This window comes from Genypterus blacodes, unplaced genomic scaffold, assembly GCF_046128005.1.
Source record: "Genypterus blacodes isolate CSIRO-AG114 ecotype Tasmania unplaced genomic scaffold, CSIRO-AGI_Gbla_v1 ptg000032l_1, whole genome shotgun sequence".
NCBI lineage: Eukaryota > Metazoa > Chordata > Actinopteri > Ophidiiformes > Ophidiidae > Genypterus > Genypterus blacodes.
Genome location: NW_027466845.1, coordinates 4383116 through 4406865, shown reverse-complemented (window position 1 = coordinate 4406865; position 23750 = coordinate 4383116). Strand labels below are relative to the sequence as shown.

The 23750-nt window shown below is 45.6% G+C and overlaps 1 protein-coding gene across 1 annotated transcript in view; it reads right to left on the bottom strand.

Moving 5' to 3' along the window:
• The window catches only part of pitpnm3 (PITPNM family member 3), a 55544-nt gene that overhangs the window by 27200 nt on the left and 4594 nt on the right, over positions 1–23750 (bottom strand). Inside the window, exons 2-3 of the mRNA XM_076146523.1 lie at positions 15930–16025; positions 7415–7522 (exon numbers count right to left, since the gene is read on the bottom strand). Coding sequence (XP_076002638.1) covers positions 7415–7522; positions 15930–16025 — 204 coding nt within the window. The remainder of the gene's footprint in view (positions 1–7414; positions 7523–15929; positions 16026–23750) is intronic.

Genomic DNA, 23750 nt, shown 5'->3' with positions numbered 1-23750 from the left:
CTGCATCAGATTTGTGATGGAGGACTCTAATCACTCCGTCTTTATCCATCCACTGCCTCTCTGTTTTCATTTCTTGTGCTTTTCTCTCCAAGGTCTTAATCCTTCCAGTCGATACGTGCATTCTCTCCCTCTCTCTCACTCACTCACCCCCTCTCTGTCTCTCCCTCGCTCTCAGAAACGGTGTGAAAAGTTCAACCTAAAGTTCATCATTTCCATTTCCTGCAGCTTGGAGCCCAGACACCTGACAACAGCAGGCAGGCACCGAGCGACGACACCTCACTTATCATTCTGCAGCCAGAAATCTAAAAATCATAGTTACTTATTCATGGGAGAGACAGCAAATGATTCCACAAAAGAACTTTATGAAGATGGAAAGGCTGAATGAGGACGGATGAATCATTCATTCATCGATTGCTTCCTGAATCCCACTGTGTCATTCTGTCTGAACCCCTGTGATTTAAAATGCCATTTTTCCATGAAATCCAATACGTTTTGTAGGACACAGGATGGATCTCTCTCTCTCTCTCTCTCTCTCTCTCTCTCTCTCTCTCTCTCTCTCTCTCTCTCTCTCTCTCTCTCTCTCTCTCTCTCTCTCTCTCTCTCTACCATGCAGAGTCTTTGTTTTCTGTTTACCACTTCCTGTCTGTTTTTTCTATCTGTTTGCCACCTTTTCTATCACCTCTCAGATTTATCATTTTAAACCCAGCAGATGGGAGAAACACAAGCGCAAGAGAATGACAATGAGAAGCACAAACACTGCATTCATCAACCGGAAGACTCACATTCCACACCAGAGACTTTTATCTTCGCAGATAAAATGAAAATATGAAAATGAAAAATTTCTGGGGTGTGAATCAGCTCATTAGCGAGCTACATTATCGCTGCAAATCTTCTCCTCCATGGTGGAGGAGCACAGAATATCTTAGAAACTACAGACTGTAAAAGATTAAGATGATTTTAACAATAAATGTTCCCATCCTGTGAAACACATTAAAAATCCGTCCAAGCCTTTGGTGTTATTTTTGACTGTGTAAGCTACATAGAGTCTCTCTCTCACACAAACACCACACACACACACACACACACACACGTTCATACAAAGAGCCTGGGCCTGACTTTCTCTGCAATGTTTCCCAAAGGCAGCAGGGAGGAAGAGGGGGGACATTGGTAATGCAGAATGATTTGTGAGTGCAGAATTTGTGAACACCTTCCTGAATGGAGGCCAGGGGAGGACTGAATTATCTACTCCTGCTCTTCTCATTACACACTGAAGCGGCTCGCAGTCTAAGGTGCAGCAAGGAGGCCAATAAGCAGGTGGGGAGGCGATGCATCAACACACTCCCCCCGGTGGCTCTGCAGCACGCAGGCAGGATCTGAATGAGAATCCTTGCTTGGTGTAGATGTTTCTACGGATGCAGGTGTTGTTAGTGAGCTTCCTTTGCTATGGAGGCTGCAGGATGAGATGCGGTGAGATGCCAACTGAGAAAGCTCCCGTTCCTTACAGCAGATCCAATTCCAGAGCTCCACAATCAGCCATTCTGCTTTTTATATATATATATGTATATGTATTTCGATTTACAGAAAGGATTGACTCACACACACACACACACAGACACACACACACAGGGTGGGCTTTAGAATGTGACCGTTGACACCATTACTCTTGCCGTTATCCTCAAACCATCCACTCTGGCTGCTGCAATGTCCTGCAACCTTCTCCCACAGGGATTCTTGTCGGAGCTCTTCGGAGCTTCAACAGCTTCCTTCCTTCAAAGAGCGGAGACGCTTACCACAAATAACTGGATGGCTAAAGTTGTAGAAGTAGCCGTGTGGGAGACGAATCCTACCTTCTATGTACACACAGACTCTGACCACTGCTGACTAGAACCATTACAGTGATGTGGTCAGCATACTTGATGACGTGGTTTGATAACCACCATCAGAGCCATCTTGCCTCAACAGCATGGGCATCAGTTGGAGAAACACACATTGCTGAGCAGTCCCTGCATAAAATTTCAGAGTTTCTCAACATCTGACAAACTTCTTCTTGACAAACTCCAAGAAAAAGCAAAACCCACTCACATAACGGAGCGCTGAGGCGGGACAGAGCAGCTTCCAGAAACCAGAGGACCAGAAGCTTGAATGCTGCCAACACCCCACATGAGGCAAAAGACGAGCCAAGGAACTGCTTCATCTGAACACACACCAGACCAATCTTCCTTACATGTTACTCTAATATACTGCAGAAGCGTGTTGGTATGAAGATCGTGTTAGGGTTCTGGTTTGTTGTTGTTTGAACAGCAGCACGCGAGACCTGTCAGGCGTCATGATGCTGAGAGGTGAAGGAGGTACTAATCTGTTCACGGCTGCTGTTCCTAGCAGCAGGTGAATGTGCTCATTTGGAGAAAAGTAATTTCTTAACTGGGTGAACTGACCCCTGGCACAGCAGAGGCATGCTAACACGCGCCGCCATCTGCTCTCTGCTATTGGCATGATGGCCTGTAACGTCCCCCACTGCCAGAACCCGCAGGAGAGCCCAACAGCACTGCAGCTAGAGGAACCCCACACACACTCACACACACACACACACACACACACTCAAATCTATAATACCTACTGTCCTTACACTCTGCTGCATATATATACTATAAACACATTGTCGTCGTTTGTAACGGGTCAAAGAAAATGTTAACCACCAGTCGCATCTATGCTGCCCTGAAAGGACACACACACACGCACACACACACACAAACACACACAATCACACACACACACTATGGATTTATTCAATTTCATTTCATATCCTCCTGCTTCCTCCCGCAGCTGCAGGCGGCGACCGCATTGTTTGGGTGTGTGACTATCTGCTCACACTTCCAACCAGACGCATATACGCATGAACACAGACCGACACACGCTTCCAGGTCTACGCTGCAGGCACACACACACACCCACAAAAGCAGAGAGACCGACAGACCGACAGACAGAGAGCACAATTACGACCAAAGGGCTGTAAAATAAAGGAGATGAGGCAGGTTGATATCGCTGACATCAGAGGCAGAGTCTCATCTTTACAGTCGGGCATTTGTTATCATTAAGTCTCCCCTCCGTTTGTCTTCCTTTATTATTCTTCATTCCATGGAGAAATTGCTTTTGTCCTCGAAGCTTTCAAGCTTTTGTTCTAGGGGGGAAATAGATGTGTGCGTAAAGAAAGGAGGGTAAAAACATTAATTTAAACGGAATTAAGAGAAGAATGGAGAGTGTGTCTCCGTGTGTAATGAATGGGAGGAGGGAGGGGGGAGATAGAATACAGATGAGAGTCTAAATTTATGGTTTGGATATCTCTCTCTACATGCATGTGAATAGAGCGGCGGGGTGCATGCGGAGGAGGAGGAGGAGGAAGAAGGGGGGGGGCTGGATGCTACACAGAAAATGGAAAACATTTCAATATATCTCCTCCAGGATCCTCTCGGTGGCACATTATGTTTCCAGTGTATATTACACTGCTGGAGAACGTGCCAGCTCAGATGCTTGGCAGCGCTCGACACTTAGTCACTGCAAACAAAACCGCCTCTAAACGCCCATATTAGGTAGCTTTGCTTTTAACCGATTTCCTCCAGAGCCTGGCAGCACCAACCTTTAAGGTGGCCAAGTGGGAGTCACTGGTTTTTGTTTATGGTGGAGCGTCGGGGAGAAAACATGGAGAAAGATCAGTTATGCAACGTGACTATTTCAGGTCTGACTGTATCACAGCACGGGCCGCTGAATGGAGCCGGGGAGAGAGAGAAGGTGGCGATGAAAAGAGCAGCGGAACACAAACAGACAAAAAAGCTGATAAGACGTGTTTGCGCAGCGAGCAGATGGGAGAAGCAGGAGAGACGTCGGCCCCGTGTGGCTGAGGCTCGCTGACAGGAGCCTGAGACATCACCGAGCTGTGTGTGTGTGTGTGGAGGATGAAGAGGATGAAGAGGCAGAACAGCATGGAAAATGAGGTGGTGAGGGGGGCAAGGGGGGTTGGGAGATGTGCTGCAGGCTTCTCCTCTCTGTCACGGGCCTTTCCATCACCACTGGCCTCGTCTATCAGGAGGGAGGGAAAGTGTTTACAGTTGGCGGTGGCGTGTGACATAATGAATATGAGAAGAGGGAAGGAGAGCGGTGGGGGGGGGTTGGGGGGATGAGAACACAATGGGGTGATGTGATGAGAGGTGACTGTATGAGCAGAGGAGAGCAGAGGGGAATGGACGGTTAGAGGAGCTCAAGAGAGCAAAAGAGGGAATAACAGAACAGTGGAGAGTAGAGTGTGAGAGAGCGAGAGAGAGCGAGATAAAGAGAGATACAGACGGAGAGATGGAGATCAAAGGGGAGAGGACACAGCCGCTAAATCGCCGCCTCTGATAACAATATGTTGGCTCTGTCTGCCGCTCAGCTTTGATCGTTCATCTTAACCGAGCGTTGCTTCTCCTGCAGTCTGGTCCAGAGCTCAGTGCAGCCAAACCAAAGCTGCAGGTGAGATTCAGGCTCCCGTGTGTGTTTGGGCTCGTTTGTCACACTCAATCCCGTCCGTCCGCCCAGCCACCGTCTCTGCCCGCCTGCACGCCCAGCACGAGTCTAACACTCGTTCACTCCTACAGGCTGTTTAGAATATGACAACATGGTGCCAACATGCACACAGAAGGAACCCGGCTGGAGCTTTGTGTTGTAAGGAGGCAGCAGCTACACAACGACCTCACCGCCCCACCCAGGACGTCTACAGCTGCTCCAAATACTCTGACTTCTTTTGGCCGTTGTTGGACAGTTTGCCCTTGTTCTCATCTCCTTGGTAACGCCTCATGGTCAACTTTTATCCCTTGGCCTCACTCTGGTGACTGAGCTCATTAGAGGACGTGTGTGTGTGTGTGTGTGTGTGCACGGTGATAACTTTAGAAAAATCCCCAAATGCCCCCGAGAGAGCAGCTCGTTCAGATCAGCCATTCTTCCTGTTCGTCATTGTTTTCCCCCCTCTGGCTGAATGTTTCACAGTTAGATTTACCTCTTTAACGTTCTTGTGCCTCGACCACTGTGGGAAGTAAACAAACGGTGCAGAGCTTCAGCGAGCGCATATTTGCATGCAAGGCAACGTCGAGCCTCCATTCTATTTTGGGAAAGTCTTACTTTGCTGTTGTGGCAACTTAGATGGATGAGAGATGGAACACACAAAAGAGAGCGAGGGAGGGGGAGAGGGAGAGAGGGAGGGAGAGAGAGAGAGAGAGAGACTTTTTGGCAAATCCAATTCTCAATCCGCTCGTCTTTGTATCTCAGTAAAGACGACTGTGCTGAATTCATTGCCTAATAATTGGTATTGCCGTGATTTGCTTTGTGTGTGTGTGTGTATTAGCACACACACACACTTTGATTTTTCAGTGGCGTGATAGAAACAGACAGCAGCTGCTTCATCACAGACGCAGGCTTACTGACAACATCACAGCAGCATGAATCTGCTCTTTCATCATATTTAGACCATACAGGCGAAACAAAGGAGCATTTGGCCTCTAAGGGTTAAACACTTAAACACAGTTAAGCGTGGCACAGTTTTGTCTTCAGATCTCCACAAAGGCGTCACGTTCATCATACATTCCATTTGATGCACTATACCCACCGCAGTGTCTCGCAGGGTGAACACACACACACACACGACCTCGCCGCCTTTATTTCAGCTTCACCTGATGTAATTAAACGTCTCTGGCAGGATTGAGGGGCGTCGACGCTCCAACACACAGAATCTTCATTAGAGGCCAAATGGTGCACAAAGTAGACTCATTTTTTTTTGGGTTGCCTGGCTCCCAAAGCACTTTAATACAGGTTTGATGTTTTTCCATTTGAGTTAATTCTCTCCACCTCAAGCGACTCATTTGTTACTGATTGGATTCACAAACATGATAATTAAGATAAACACGGAGAACACACACGTTATGAGTCATCGAATTGGAAATGAAATTAGCTCGGTGGCCCCTTTTTCCAATGATTTTCTGTCTGCAACTGAGTTTGTCCGGCTTATAATGTGTTCAAGCAGTTTCCGATGCAAATCGACTCTTTTCGGTCAATATGTAAAAAGGAGTGCAACTGAATTGAATTCCTCCTGAATCCGGTTGATTTGTATCCAAAACAGCTTCAAATAGTCTCATGGCCGCTGCCAGATTTTTTCTATTTGATTTCAACACATCTTTTATGTTTTTTGAAGTATTTTTCACAACAAATCATCTTTCATGGCCAGCAGGTGTTCACACTTTTCTAGCCTTCATGTGAGTGGTTTGTGCTCATTCATGCATGAGTGTGTGTGTGTGTGTGTGTGTGTGGACGTACTGGAGGAATATTCATGCCCTCAGAATGCCCTCTTCTTACATTACCATTACATCACTGCATTTCCCTGCAGGTTGCATCTTCTTTCAATAACTTCCAAAGCCACAGTGTTTGTTCACCACATTTTTATATGAATCTCTATTTCCGATCGATTTAAGAGGAAAAAAGCACTTGTAGCCGCAGTTTAACTCAAAGGAAACCCTGCTGCTGCTGTGGGATTTCTCAGATTCAATCCCGGACCGCTGATGTGTACAAATCCCAACATGGATTTATGATCTTGGGCTGTTCAAAGTTGGTATCTAGTTTCTGTAAGCTGTAATTCATTCTGCTGCCACTTGTAATTCAGTTAGTGGATTTATATAATCACACCAAAGACTTTCATAAATGGCTCCGATGACATAACTTAGAAGTTCCGGGGGATTATTGTTTAACTTGAAGTCTGATGAAATGTGACACAGCAGCGTCGTCTCCATCTGTGTTTGGTTCATTGAATTGGATGGATTACAGGAGAATATCACGGAAAAGATCAAGGAAAGTCTTTTAATCTGCAGCCGAGGCAGCAAATAAGAAGCAGCTGTCGTCGTGGTAATCCTCCAGACGAGACCGCCGCCACGCCACGGGAGCGGAGGAAGGTCGGCGAGAAAAGCAAACAAGCACGCACGGTGAAATGAGGGGGCGACGCCGCTGAATCAAAGACAAATCAATTCATTGAGACGGAAAATGCGTATTCCCCCGTTTACGTCTCCGGCGGCTTCTTGCCTCATTAAAGAGGGAAGAGATCGGAGAGGAATCAATCAAGGAGGGGCCGAGCCTTCACTCACGCCTCAAACCGTCTGGAGCCTTCAAATCAGCAGGAATCCTCTGAAAGCAGTTTGGTCTTGATTTATTCTGATACCAAGGGGCTTCCAAGACTTCCAACATTCAATCAATTCATGAAAAAAGGTATAATTCCGAAAAAGGTTCACTTCATTCAGGACACTTTCACATGTGAATGTACATACAGTTAATGTGTGCATATTTGTGTGTGTGTGTGTGTGTGTGTGTGTGTGTGTGTGTGTGTGTGTGTGTGTGCAAAACGTACCATGTGACTGGTTCTCCATGTGCCCCAGAGTTTCAATCTGCTCCACCAGGTCATTGGAGTTCCATTGACTCATGCCCAACAGAATGGCACTTTTCCCCTCCATAACATCTGCTGGGACACAGACACACACACACACACACACACACACACACACACACACACACACACACACACACACACACACACACACACACACACACACACACACACACACACACACACACACACACACACACACACACACACACACACACACACACACACACACACACAGGTCAGGTATTGCAGCATCAAAGAGGAAATCCAACACTCTGTTCTGGGATTTGGGCCAAACCGATCAGAGAGAAAGACATTAAAATATGAACCAACACATTGTCAGACTGAAGCATAAGCTGAGCTGGACCGGGGCGATGCTGGAGCCGGAGCCAAAGACACAAGGCGGCTATGCTGTGGTGAGCGTGACCAACATGTTTGGCCGCTCCTGCAGCAACACTGTCATCCAAGAGAGCCCACACCTGACAGAGCCCCCCCCCCCCCTACACACACACGGTTCTGCATCTGCTGCACTCATGCTAGGCACAGGCTTCTTCTTTTTTTGGGATCAAACCATCTTTTCCGTCTGACTGAGGAGGTTCAGAGGTAAATGTGCAACAACACAAACTTTCATTTCCGCATATTCTCCAGACGCACACAGAATCAGAGCAGAGGTGTGGAGGACAATGATAAAGAGAGAGAGAGAGAGAGAGAGAGAGAGAGGGGGAGAGAGACAGAGAGAGATGCTGATTGGATCTGAGCAAAGCGGCGCAGGATGTCAGTAAGACGGCGTTTGGACGGGAGGAGAATGCAAATGAGGTGAGTGAAGCTTCTCCTCTACGACCGAGCTGAGCTGAGCTGAGCTGAGCTGAGCTAAATCAGCTGCAGCAGGGACAAAAAAGTCAAATAAAGACGCTCGAGACAGAAATCAGACGGAGCCGCAGCGTCTCCAGATTCGGGGATATGTCAGCGGGGGGGGGGGGGGGGGGGAGTGACGTGAGGTTTTCGCCCGGAGCAGCCGGCGCTGCAGGGAGGGAAATAGACGTAGAAACATCCTTCAACCTGTCAGCTCCCAGTGAGGAGGTGTCCTGGGGGAAGAGGGAGGACGAGCCGCCGACTCTTAACTGATGAGAAAGCGCCCTCAGATAACCTTTCCCGTTACACATCATCGATATTTCTCCATTCCTTCGTCGTTATTACCGCCATCATGGCTGCAGGAGAGCAGTCGCCAATATACAAATGGTCCTATTAAAGCCTCATTTACCTTCCTGTGACGCGCAGCGAGAATGAGGCAGCTTAGGGGGATTATACGCAAAATGCCGAAAACAGAATGAGTCTGTCAGGTTAGTGGGCTGCCGGAGACTGATGGCGGCGGAAAGAAACGGGAACATAGCTCACAGCAGGAAAAGGTGATTTGATATGCAACAATGAAGAAAGATGAAAAGGAGACGAGAGGAGAGGAGAGGGTGGCCATGATGGTCATGTTGGTTCCATTCTAAAGCACTTATGACGCTTCGAGCTTCAGCGGCCTCGGCACAATATGCACATCATCACGATCACATTACCAATTTCACGGGAAGACTTTCATAACTGGAATGAATTAAAGCTCATTTGTTTGATTTGAACTTTGCCGACATTTGATACAGCTGCAGCTTCCATCTCCAGTCGCCTCATTGGACTGACTGGATTACAGAGAGAGAGAATCTGGGAAAGGATCGAGGAAATGTACTTCAATCTGGAGCCGAGGCAAAAAATGAAGAGCAGCAGTTGCAAAGTTAATCCCTGAGACGAGACCGGAGAGACGTCGACGGGAAACTAGACTGGGACGCAAAAGGAAACGAGGGGCCGCTGAATGGAAAGACAAATCAGTTCATTAAGATGAAAAATGCGTGTCCACCTGTGTGTGTCTCCAGTGACTTATTGCCTCACTTACAGGGAATGATCAGATTAGAAGCAACCATGAAGGAACAACAACAATATTTGTATTATGGCGACTCCAGTCATGAGTGTACTTGGCTCCATACACCAGGACACATCTGCATATGTTCTGTGTTCAGCAGCACATACGACATGTTTCCTGTTATACTAACACCTTGAACAGGTGATAATCTACAGTCATTAGCATACTTCCCTTTGAATTTCCATCCTGGAGCCCAGGCACAGCTGGTAGCAAACATACAGTACGTGGTCTCGCTCACACAGTGATCCATCACAAGCAACCGCTGGAAATGGAATGTGTGCAGCAGGGACGCAAGTCTTGAGATACTGTCCAACCACAAGTTGTAGACTTCCCTGCCTGGTCTTGTTCTGGTCGGGGACCTGGACGGCTGACAGCTTACACAGAGTTTATCTGTAATTCATTCACGGATGATGATTCTCCACAGAGCAAACAGAAGCTCGGCTGCCTGCTAGGATCCAATCAGACTCAGGCAGCGTCCAGGACGCTAACGAGGACGTTATCAAGACCGGAGACTGATTTTCATTCACACAAACAACTGATTTCACCTTCGACTAGAGAAAAGGAATCAGTGAAAGCCCCTCCTGCTGTGACCAGGTAGAGAGACACTGATGAGCACAGACGTCCAGCACCGAGAAAAACTCTGATAAAGGAACTCTGCAGCTCCTTTTGTTTAACATTCTTCTTCAAAGTTCCTTTCCAATCGACATGCCGATGAATTTAGTGCGATTCACCAAAGTGAAAATCATCGGCGTTGGACAGCAGACGCACATATTTACAAATAACAATATTCTATTGGCAGAAATCCCAGAACTGGATCTCACCTTAGAATTGCTCATGTTTGACCCAAAGTTCCAGCACATGCTCATTCATAACCGAGATATTTTTACACCATAAAACAAAATGTCAACGCATACAACAAACTTAACCTTCATCCGGTTCTGATTTAACCGCGGTAACTACGATACGACCTGAGCCGAGTGGTTTCTCGCCGCCCGGCCTTGACCACCTAACATAAATCCTGCTTTAGTCGCCCGCGTAGAAAAACAACATTGTCGGCAGAAATCATTTTGTAAATACATTGCAAGTGTGTGTGAGCAGAGAGTTGCTGCCCCGGAGTGAACTTACAACACCTCCGGGACTTATCAATGACGATGATGGGAGGGATCGCATTCCGCAGTCAATCTAAGTTCCGATCCTGTCCTCGAGTCACCGGCTCTGGGTAGATGCTGAAGAAAGGAGATTGCAGAGTGTAAAGCGGTTGAAACGTATCAGTGATGATGTCGCACTTATCTACAGGAAAGAGCAGCTCGTACATCTAGACGGAGCTCAAAAGAGAAACGCAACGGAAGGATCCAGCAGAGGTGGTTTGGGGATCTGACAGGGGTTCTGGGAAGAAAGATGCAGAATATTCCTTGGAATTCTGTGTCTTTGGAATGCCTGGGGATCCCCCCGGGCGTGGCTAGGGAGAGGACATCAGGGCTACTTTGCTCAGCCAGGAAAGATGGATGGATGAGCACAATCTGCCTCAACATACTGTTAACTCTGAATGCAAATAAAGGAAATGAGTTGAGATGAAATTAAATGCCTCTTTCCTTTTTCAATTCTTCACCTTGTTGTTGTTGTAAAGTCTGAACTACGTGGCAAAGCAGTCACACACAGTTTGTCTACTGAAAACACGCAGCGAGTCGAACAAAAGCAGCCGTATTAGACTGTGAATAGCTGTGCGGGTTACACACAACAGCCAATACCATCAACTTCCTTTCAGGCACAATCTGTCAATTTCTACGTCGTCGAACAACAAACACAGATTAACAGCTGTGACAATCGCACTGACTCACGCTCCGGCAGCTAGAAGACGCAGTCATCCGTCATAAAGAATAAAAAATGAGATTTTTCGCCCCTGTGAGCAAACGACCGCAGGAAGATCAGTGAGGGCTGAAGGGCTGCAAGGAGGTCTGGAGGTGGAGAGGGAGGAGGAGGAGGAGGGGCGCCGGGCAGAAAAGGGTTAAATCCCCTCATCTGTGACTGGAGGTGAGCAGAGCAGCCACTTCATATCCACTGATTCTTCAAGATGCAGTGGAGAGAAGCCAGCGTGAAATCCTCCACTGCTGACGCTCACCGGCCACACAGCAGCTGAGAGGCTTCACTGTAGAATCCATTCAACACAGAATATTGACGCACGTTCTCCAGCGCATTAAGCAACAAAAATCCCTTTCAACCTCTCGCTTCATTTCCATACTCTAATAAACTGGGCCAAGCTTTGCTGCGCTAAAACATCTCAGTGTTGCACAAACTGTATATCTCATTAATGGCAAAGCAAATTTGACTGGATGAAGCATTTAAACCAATAACCTAATCTATCTAATCTATCTCTATCTCACTCAACGCCTTGTTTTGTTTGAGTCTTGAACGGGGAACACAAATACAGGAGCAAATTTCTACATTATTCAGGGCAGCCGTTCTTCTCGGTGTGGCGCAACTACAGCAGAGAAGAAGAGGAAGAAACCCGTCGTCTTCCTCTCAGCCTCCTCTGTGTAACATCTGGTTTGTTGGAGCTCAAAGTTTAAAAACTGGTTTCAGCTTCAAATCACTCCACTCACTCATAGTCTTCAATCTTTTCTTCCTCGAGTGTTGAACTTGGGATGGCGGTAGCGCAACGTGCAATTGGCAATCATCGGCAGCGTCGCCATAGCAACAGGCGATCATGACTTTGAAGGTGGGACTACTTAAAAATAATGAGCTGCACGGGTTGATGTCGGTGTGTTGTGCCGCCGCCGCCGCCGCCATCGTCTGGAACGCATTCGCCTCCAAACACCAACAAATCAAATACTACGAGTACGACAAGGAGTGACACCTGTTGATCACTATCAGCGTCATGTTGAACAGACTGCATGATTGTTTTGTTGTTGATGAGCTTCTCTTTCTGGCCCTTGATGCTCAATCTGTGTGTCGTATCGCCCGATCTCCAAATACAGAGAGAGGAGATTTGTAAGTCATCTGGCTGTCAGAAGTGGTTGTAGCTCCTAGTAGCACACACTCTCACTGGAATATTTATATCACACTCACACTCACACACCAGCAGGGACACTCCCACAGCGGCAGTGTGCAGCAGCAATAACTGGATGACAGCAGAGGAAACACACTACAGCAGGTTTCACCTCTATCAAACTAGCCGCCTCAGACTCTGTTAGCATCCTGCGTTACGCTCCTGCTTTCATCAGCAGGCCGAGCACAAGGAGCTGTGACAAAGTGTGCAGTGCGCCTTTGTGTGTGCGTTTGTGTGTGTGTGGGCAGCTGGGGGGTTGTCAGAGAGAGTTGGAGACTGAGCCGTCATTTCTGTCTCGACTCCCCGTAACAAACCGGACACGTGGATGAAGATGAACACAACATCTGCACGCTTGTCTTGGAAAACATCTGTGAATGCAACACTGATTGATCACTCTCTCTCTCACACACACACACACACACACACACACACACACACACACACACACACACACACACACACACACACACACACACACACACACACACACACACACACACACACACACACACACACACACACACACACACACACACACACACACGAGCATATTGAGAGAGAATGAATCTAGTAAACATCACCAGTGTGAGTGGCCCAGTGCAAATAAAAGAGCTGCTATAGACACACTTCCATCTGTGTGTGTGTGTGTGTGTGTGTGTGTGTGTGTGTGTGTGTGTGTGTGTGTGTGTGTGTGTGTGTGTGTGTGTGTGTGTGTGTGTGTGTGTGTGTGTGTGTGTGTGTGTGTGTTTTTAATCAGCTCAGAGAAGCCGAGCCAGCTGCAGGCCACACAGGGGCTTACAGCAAATATATTGAAGTGTCTCAACAAATGACATAAACCGTTTCAGATGATGCTCGGGCTTCGTCTCATTAGCGGGAAACTAAACACAATCTTGGCGGCTTTTCATGCACGTCCACGCTTCCACTGCATGCAGGGTTAGGCAGTGTGGGTGAAGGCATTAATCAGAGCCGCATAAATAAAACTCCCCCAAGCGTGTTTCTGACGTTTGAGTGGTTGCACTGTGATATGACAAACTCCCCCTCAATCACTCTTTCATTTTTCACTCTTAGGTCTAACTCCTTCCGTTTATACACACACACACACACACACACACACACACACACACACACACACACACACACACACACACACACACACACACACACACACACACACACACACACACACACACACACACACACACACACACACACACACACACACACACACACACAGTGCTGCTCAGACTGGAGCGATGCAGTCAAGAAGCGGCTGTGACCCTTAATGACCTTGTTTTGGTTTCCTTTTTAGGGAAGAGCTTCATAGCGAGCAGATGTTTATGTTTGAGTTGACGTTTCCTTCGCTGTCCTACAATACCCTACACACACACACGCTCACACAGACGCTCCCCCTCTTACCTTCCCTTTTACAAAACTAAAGCAGGATTACATTTTGGCTTTTATGCGACTCTGCTTTGATCTCAGAAATGAGGATAATTGGACTTTTCACAACTTAATGATTAAAAACACTGCAGTGCCACAAGGTCATTCCACTTTTGTGTGTGAATCTATTAAAGGCTCCTATGCACAATGTGCCGTGGAATAATAAAGCAACGTAAAACAGAGAAAGAGATGAAACACTGGAGGCAAACAGACGAGTGCGGCAGCAGACAGAAGGAGCTGCAGGTCTGCTTTGTGAAACGGAAATATGGAAATATGAAAATGACAGTTCCTGCTTAATATTCTCGCCCGTCGACTCCCGAAACACAAATACATCAAAATCCTTCTGGTTGCGGGGCGGAAAAAAGTGCAAAGCACGTTCTGAATAATTCAGTTATTGGCCATTTGGGGGGAATTCATGGCAAAGCCTTCATATCCCACGGTTACAATCACATAACAGAGGCAGAGACATAAAATAAAACAATAAACACACAAAGAGACAACAAACAAGATATCAAATGTAACTGTTGGTGGTCTCCCCCCGCCCCCTCCCCCTCTCTGCATCCCTGTTGGTACAGATGTTGTCTCTCAGTAAGTGTTTCCTAGCTGGAGCCGAATGCTGCAGATATCATATAAACATAAATATAAATATATATACAGCTCATATATATTCAGAGCATGAATGCGTTATCTCATTCCACAGTGATTCCTGCTTACTGATGACATTGACACCGGGCCTGCCGTACGCTTTTTGAGCAATGCCTGTCTGTGCTCCGTGACAGCTGTGATAAGGAGAATATCTCCTCTCCTATAGGACACCGTGGCAAACGGTGGCAGAGAGCAAATCAGGAAGATTGAAGACGAGGATAGCAGCAAGAAAATAAGATAACCTGAGCAGAATGGACAAATAGAGGTAAAAGATTCCACAAACAGAGACATAACATCCAGGGAGTTCACAGCCAATGACGTTCTTCAAGGACAAAACTGAAAATGGAACAAAATGGAACAGGGCACGTACAGTTTGAGCTGGATTTTAAAAGCACGTGTGACACCTGAGAGTCACAGAGCTGACTGTTGACTACCGTAATGCAAAGTAAGAATGTGTTATAATAGCACGTAATTGATAAGTATCTCTGTCAACGGTCTCATAGGAAATAGGCACTGTGGATAATTGCTGCGATAAGTATTCCACTTATTCCCCCAAGAACTTCCTCTGCGGCTGTGTTCTCTCGTGCGTTTCCTTCTGGCCAAACTGGCATCCTGATTATGTTTCATTCAAGCCAATCAGCAGCTTCAAAACGCACAGTGGAATTGTTCAAAACAAGTAGGAATTGCTTTTAACAATAACCTCTGATAAGGAAAACATGGACGTACCACAAGAGCTTTATGTTTGTTCGGCAAACCACAAGCAGCTCCTAATGATTTACAGCACAACAGTGGCTCGCTTCATACGGACATGAAACACCTCGCCTGAGACGTCGCCTGAGATTCCGACTTGAAAAGCAGCTCAATGCCGCGTTTCCCAAGAAGGAGGTTAAATATTTCTGAGTGCAATCCAAGGCAGCATTAGAACTGTGTCAACATTTATTCATTGCTTGACTGACATCTTCCAAATGCCCCAAATAGTTTAGTTGCATCTAAAAAGGGGCGGTCAGCAAACATGATTCTGATGCTCTTGGTCATTTGGGATTTGGTGACCTCAGCAAATTGCCAAACATTCAACTCCTGCCTGGAAAGAGAGTCTAACCAGCCGTAAATGAAGACACCTGTGCGGGTTTGCAAAATCCCTTATGCATTTAAATAAGTGCATTAATCAATCTCAACAAAGCCAAACTCATTAAGTCTGTGTTTCTCCAAGTTAATGACTAAACTGTGAATACAAGATGGGACATTATTGTGCTTGTTGTTTCTTCCTCCAAGTGTTTGTTATTGTCTTGGCCCTGGGGCCAGAGCCGGGGACAAGTACTTGTATAAATACATGCATCATCCGATTGATACTTGATCTGCCTTCTTTTGTGAACGCTCAATTGAACACTAACCTCTCGCGTCGAAGAACTCCTCATCAGAGCTTTCCACTGACTCTTGTGCAATATTCTGCAGGCACCAGTGTGCGGCGCTGTGCTTTCGTGATGAGCCTGCAGGACAGAAAAGGAAAGGAGATTTGTTTTTTTTAAGACAAGAAGAATGACAGTAAGCAGTAAGTTTATATATTTAAATGGAGAGTGTCAGTGTGTGGAAGCTGTAAATGGAGTGAGACGGACTTGTGGTAGCAGGTGAGAAGATCCAAATGGACTTGAAACAGAGTGTGACACAAGCAAATCTCAGCAGTGAAGCAGGACTTATGACATCGGGCCAAGAATGAAAATAGAATAGATTAAGAGGACTTTTCATTTGTCAACAACGCTCAATGTCAAGTACCCCGATACAAATGTTTGAATCATCTCCTCTGAAAGCGTCCGCAGACTGAATCACAGCCGGGTTAACAAAACAAAAGAAAAACTAACACTAGGCTAAAATTGCCACAAATAGGCTGTGGGAAGTCAGAGCACATTCAGGCCCTTGTGTCAAGAGAGTTCTGTGGTCTTCAGAAAGTTACTTTAATGTTGTTCTCTGCCTCCGGGGACAGTAACTATGATGAGCCAAGAAACTAGCTGCACTCACAGATGATGTATTCGTAATGACCCAGATGTTCCTCCGCCAACCTCGGTTCACATCCTGAAAGAGGCTCCATTTTCCCATCGTCTGCTAACACTTCAGCAGATACACGGCTCGGCCTTGAGCTACGATGTTTCATCACACATTTAACAATTAAAATATTCACCAAACACTGGGGATCTTGGTTGAGGTTTCTAAATTTAACCTACTGTTTAATAATCATCATGAATAATCATAGCAATTACGGAATAATTAATGGGAAGTAACTACTTCCACTCCTAATTCTTCTAAACTAACTGACACATGATTAAAAACAAATTAGGTCTCTATTTCGTGGGCTTGATGTGTCGGAATAGATCAATAGACCATTTTCTCCACCCGTCTCCTTGCACACAGTAGTTTCCTGACCTCATCACTTGCCGAGGACAGAATGTGACTGAGGCGTGCCAAGTTGAAGAGCAAATGCCAGAAATTCAGCAGAGCTTTCTGTCGGGTCACACTTGGTGTCACTTTATTCTCACCACAGATTGGTGGACATGCTTGCGTGGTAGATTCTCCAGTCGGTGCGTCACTGTGAGTCTGGAGAATCTCCAGCGAGGGACGTTTGATACACATAAAAGTGCAGCACGACACGAGACCGTTTGGAAAGTTGGAAGCTTGCGGATGTGAGAACTATAAAGTTAAATGCCACTTCAACAAATCGAGTTGTCACTTGAGGCAAAACTACTTGTCAGATAGAAAATCTAAGAGACGGCGTGAACATTCTTCTTCTGGTAGATCAACTTTAGCCCGGAGCTCAGCAACAAGAGAGTTACACACAAGTAACAGCACTTTAAGATCAAGTGGGCAGAGTACCGGCCAGCCACGGTAACGACTGGAGAATCGTGTTCATTTCTTTTGGTCTAATACCCTCCAATGTTTTTTTGCAGTAGTTATAATAGAAATTAGATGAGGGTGAGCTGTTCTAAGCCTTTTTTTTTAATGTTAAAACTTGTTACGATCTGAGGCGATAAAAGGGAGATGCTCTTGCAGCAAAATGTAAAAATCAGACTCATTAAATGTAATCGTGAGGGAGCTCTGTGTAAAGCACTTCACGGTATCTCTCTGTGGGGAGTGATTGCTCCGGCACAAAATGTTTCTGTAGCCGTCCGGCCCAAATGTCTGGCTCCCATTTTTAAGGGAAAAGTTACGCCACTGATACTACAGCACCAGTGACACACACACACACACACACACACACACACACACACACACACACACACACACACACACACACACACACACACACACACACACACACACACACACACACACACACACACACACACACACACACACACACACACACACACACACACACACAGCTGTGCAATTTCATATTCAGTCAGTGTGAGTTGTGACCTGCCAGGGCACACATAGCATTAGCCGGCTGCTGGCCGGTGCCACTGATTGACAAGCCTGTTATCAACAGTAGGATATTCATTAGTCACAATTACTGCTGGATAAAGCTACTGGAGAGGGAGAGACAGGAAATGTGGGGGAGACGGAAAAATGTGGGATGCAACCGAGGTTCTGGGCCAGAATGGAAGCGAGAACACTGTGATCATCATCCTGTGGCAAGAGTTCCATCCAACAAGACATCAAACGCAAATCTGAAGCCCCCTCTTTCAACCTTTGCCTTGGCAGCAGCAGTCAGCAGCTCTGAATCCCCATAGAGCCGACAACCCTACAGGTCCATCATCCACCAATCCCTTTCCTTCACTAATGCAGAGAGGCATCAGGGGAAACACAGCAACATGTGAAATATGCGTCACGATCATTTCAGGCCACGTGTAAGATCTGCACGTTACACACTGTAGTGACAAAGTACAATATGTCAAATCGGCAAAGTGAGCCTTAAGTCTCACTTTAGAAAGCTTTTTCTGTTGAATATTTTTATTGAAGAAAGCTTTTGACATTAGAATGGGCTTGCAGTTACATATTGGAGATTGATTTTTATATAAAGAAAGGGGGAGAAAAGAAAAGGAAACATTGATGAGAGCGAGGTAAAGTAAATGTAAATTTAAAAGCTACTTAAGAGACGTCTTTGTGGGCCTGTCACCACACGGGCGGCAGGCTCACAAAGGGGTGTTGGACATGTGCAGAGGCATGCGAGTGGAGGAATTCCATCTGCTGCTCTTAAAGCCCTAATAATCCATATACACAATATTCTGTATTCTCCAGGGGTTCCTGACTCCTTCATTGCCTGAAAACAACAAGCAATTGAAGGAAGAGCTGACGGGAGAAGAGGAAGGGAACCACTTTGAAAAACAAAAACACATCCCATCCCAAGCCAACTGTCACCCAGGGCGACATCCTGTACCACCGCAGATCTCTTGGGATTGGATGTGTCGATTGCTTGGTGCATTCATAAGTTCCTTCCACATGAATCTTTCAGTAAATGTTTCCAGTTTGCACCGCCCCTCACACACGCCCGCAATAGCCTTCATCTCCTCTGGACATCTGTGGATACTTTCCCTCACGGCGTTCCTGCAACTGTACGTATGTGCCTTGAATGTCTTATGAGGTTTAGGACATATAATCAAGTGTGTGTGCGTGTGTGTGTGTGTGTGTGTGTAAGTGTGTGCTATGCGTCTCGGTTTGACACTAGAGATGATTGCACGAGTTCCCTGCAGGGCTATTTACTGTGTGCCACTGTGGAAGGTCGGCTTTAAAACCATATCAGAGCATTACCAGTGTGAGGGGGGGAAACCTCATTAGATCACCCTGCCTGTACAAACAAAGAGAGAGACACGACGACTATGAGCAACCCACTGCCAAATAGGAACATCGTAGCTGGAAGATGACGGCCAAATAATACAGAGGCGTGTGGTGACTTAAGAGAGGAGGCTACTTTACTTTAAGGACAATATATATTTATGAAGCTGCATTTCATTGAAGAGTATTATTGGTAATTGGTGGTGGTATAATTGAGTATACACAGCCAAACAGCTATTAGGTTTGATTAGCTTAGAAAAGTGGTGTGTAGGACGTCACACCAAGCATGGGGTTTAATAGAATTTGCATTATAATTTACGATATGAAAGCTGCTGTTGATTTCCTTGGTGTAGGCTGTGTGATGGAAAGCAGGACTGGAATGTTTGGTTTGAAATAAACAAACGGAATTGGGTGACTCATTGTGCCAAGGCACCTTAGAGCAGACACACTCTGCAGGTTTTAGACCAAATTTAAAGTCATTTTTGGGGTTCTATGGCCCTTCACCAACCCCTCATATAAAAACACCAGGTAGCTATTTCCAGTAACAAGCTCAGACTGTTTGAGTGTCCACAACACCACCGTTACAAAAGGGCAAACAAACAAACAGGCATAACACATCCACATACCACTTGTCTTGGCCAAACGTTTACAATGTGAAAGGGAAGGTTGTAGTATGTTATTATCTTGTTGAAGTGATGTGAAGGCCGAGTATGTAAATGCAAACCATGGTTACATGACAACAGACCATGCTTCAGCTGTGACTTTATATATTCAAATTGAAAAAACATAAACGCTGCAGCAAAAACAAACATCATTCCCAAGAGAAGAACAAATCACAAGGGGAATTGATCCCTGGACCCTCAAATTAAGTGAGCTCAGAATGGACTTCAATAATCCACACAGAAATACAAATGTCAATTTAATTAGTAGTGTTTTGCATTGATGACCATTTTATAAATACAGTGGCTTAAACAGGTTTAGCTCCATTTGGAAAACACCAAGCACCAGTTTATCCAGCATTCACTATAATGTTCTCTTCCCTCTCCACGAGAATATAGATTCAATTGTTTTATAGTTTCCAAACATCACCTCCAAAAAGAAAGAAAAACCCAGACACTCCACTTCACCTTGTTCAAAGAAACACTCGATGTGAGCGTAGAAAAACTGTCAGACAACCCAAGTTTGATCCTGATTGAATCCATTACTTCCTGTTTCATCTCTCCTTCCTTCCCTCCTTCCATGTTCCACTTCAACACACACACATACACAACAGGCTGCAGCAAGTGGCATCCAGGGAGAGACAACATTCCATTACTGGAGCACGTCCATTGGCAATCACAGGTTACACTCCTACTATCTGTCACTCACGCTGCACAGGCATGACTCCCTCTCTTTCCATACGTACTGTGGCTCCTGTGCGGCACACGTGTGCAGAGGAATTACTGTTCACGTGTTTAGACATTGAAATCAAGAGCTGGATGAATGCGTGCTGATTTTCTGTCAGGTTTCTCCTCCCTGCCTCTCATTACATTAACAAATTGAGAGTTAAATCTTTGACAGTCAAATAGAGTAAGCCAATGGTAATGAATTGATTATACATTCTATTCCAGACTATAGAACCGTGGCTGGTAGAGTGAAAGACATCTTATACAAGAGCAGCTTCTCAACAATGACCTGTGTTCTCGCCGTGGGATCAGCTACTGCCAAAGCGCCAGTCTGACTGAAAGAAACTCCCCCGTCTAGTGTTTGCTTTAAGAAGCTTACGTGAACAGGAAGTGCTGGAGTGCTACAGAGCCGCCTAAGCCTATTGGAAAAGGAAACATATTGGAGGTACATCTCTCATACGCCAATTGAGTCTCGGCCAACAGCAGACACCTGGTGTATTAAAGGGCATTTTACAGCCGGTGAGAAAGTCGGCCAGCTGCTTTAGGTTAATATGAGAGGACGGCAGACGAGGCTCTCTTATTAGAGCATTAAAAACTAATCCGGATGGCAAAGTCATATAAAATGGGTAAAGTCTTAATTTGTATATTCTCAAAAGAAATCAATATCGAGTTGATCAATTTCCCTACCCTCTCAAATGTATATCCAGTATTTCCATTATCTCTTTTCATTAGGTCATCTCCCAGACAGATAAAGACAGATGATGAGGTTAAATAGGACTAAAGAGAGGAGATCAAATCAAGCCAATGTCTGAGACAGTTGTTTTGTTTATCATTGCCAAGGAGCTGCAGACGTGTTCATATTAGATAAAGCTATATCAGGCTTCTTCTTGCGGTCATACTCGTCACAGGATGCCATTGCTCTATTAAGCGTTGCTTCTCAGTTTAATCTCCTGAATGGACAGACAAGGTTAAACTGAACGTCACCACAGACACCATAACCAGTTTACAGCTGCGATATCATGGAAATGTTTTCAAGTGGAACGTGTGAAATTATGAATTCCGCATTGGTAAGACTGGGACGGAATGAAAGAATAGCTGCGCCTGGAAGATTTATGATCTAACTCATTCATCTCTAAAGCTTCCTGAGCACAATACACCCCGACTACTCTGCCAAAAATCACTGGCGAAGGGCAACGTCTAACCTTGGACTGGCACACTGCCTCCAGATGGAGAGAATCAAGAGGAAATTTCTAACTTAAATAGGTAGAAATTAAATGTATTAGTGCTTGCCATTGATAAAAACACTCAAATATTGAGAATTACTACAAGTAAAAACAAAGTATGTTTTAGATTGTATTTACCTGTGAAAAATATTGCAGAACCATGATGGAGCACAACAGTTTATAGCACTAGTGGGCTCAAAGTAAATCAATATCAATATCACATTCAGCCGGAGGCAGAGGAGCGTTCACAACCCAACAAACCATCACTATGGGCTTCAATGGGACTATTTTCATTTATAAAATGATTTGCAAATGGTAACCTTCTCCACCTAAACTAAAATAGTTTTCTTAGGCGATGGCATCATTCGCCGCAGCTCCAGTCATCTATTACATCGCTGTTGGCCGACTGCCACAAGGTTAATGTGGATGCAAAAAGCAAGTGGATTTTTACTTTATCTTAAATGAGAAATTTGCTCAGATGCTTAACTGTGTGCTTGGGGAAGACGCTCATAATGTGTCCGGGGTTAAGATTAAAATGAGCAAAGCCTCGGTGTCAAGAACTGCCCTGTAGGCTCAAAGTCCACTTCCTCTGACAGCTGCTCTGCTTTTGATCAAATCCCATCATCCTTCAAGATTTTCCTCCGGCTGGTGATTTATCTCTCATTGCAATCACTCCAAACCAGATGGTTCTGGGCTACGTCATTTAAATTTAGGAACATTGAATAATGAATGACTGTGAAGGAATGCAGCCAAAAAGCTTCTAGGTCACATTCGAAGGCGACGGCTCACTTCACGTGGAGAGGAAAGACACGAGGGCTCTCCGATGAAGCAAACCGCTTCTGAATCAATATTGGAAAAGCCACGGCAGCTGAGGGTGATATCTTCCGAGTCTGGAGAGGAAATCCAATAATATTTCTTTTCTGTGCATAGAGAAAGGGGAGGAAATGAGAACGTGCTTCTGTGCCCGACTCCAACATGCAACATGATGAAAATCACATGGCACTGATAAGACATATTGCAGAAAAAGGCTTGCAGTGACTCCTGCATTATGAGCTGCAAAATGTTAATATGACAGCAAAGCCATCTTCAGCCTCCGTGAGCTCCAACAGCTATTAATAGCCTGCCCTCTAATTTAATTGAACACCATTTCAGCTCACAATTTAAATCAATTTTCACAGCCAAAGGAAAAAAATCGCGCGAGATTGATGTCTGCTCAAAAATGTTCGATCAGTCAGTTTCACCCCCTGCAGGCATGTTCCCCATAGATGCAATTTCTCAGCACTGCAGCTATGTAGATCAACACGCTCGCTTCTCCTGCTAATGGATTGCTACATCACAACAAGCAGATCATGGTTACTAAGCCGGCGCTGCCTACCTGCCTGTTTGAACCACATCGGCCATATGTGCGAGGATGACGGCGAGTGAAGGGGTGTGTTTCCAGGTGGCACTGGCTGTGGTGGAGTCCACGCATCGTTTAACCTCAGCTCACCTCGCGGTAAAGGCAAATAAAGGCAAGTAAAGGCAAGTAAAGTCGGAGGGATTTGGAGGAGCTTAAATCCAAAGTGTTGCAGCAGTGAAACATGATGAATTCACTTCTCCTAACAGTCAGACCGAGAGGTTGTGAGGCACAGAGCACCTCAAAAATTAATGCAGACGCCTTTCATTGGATTCAATAGATTCTTAACCGCTGAGCTCCAATGCAATCTCACGTAACAATAATATAAGTTTGGATTCTTGTTACCTGCCTTGAGGTGACGCTGAGCATATCAACAAAGCTGCTATCTGGCTGTTTGCCCAGCAACAATTGTGTTTAAAGTGATAGCTCTGAGCATTACACATA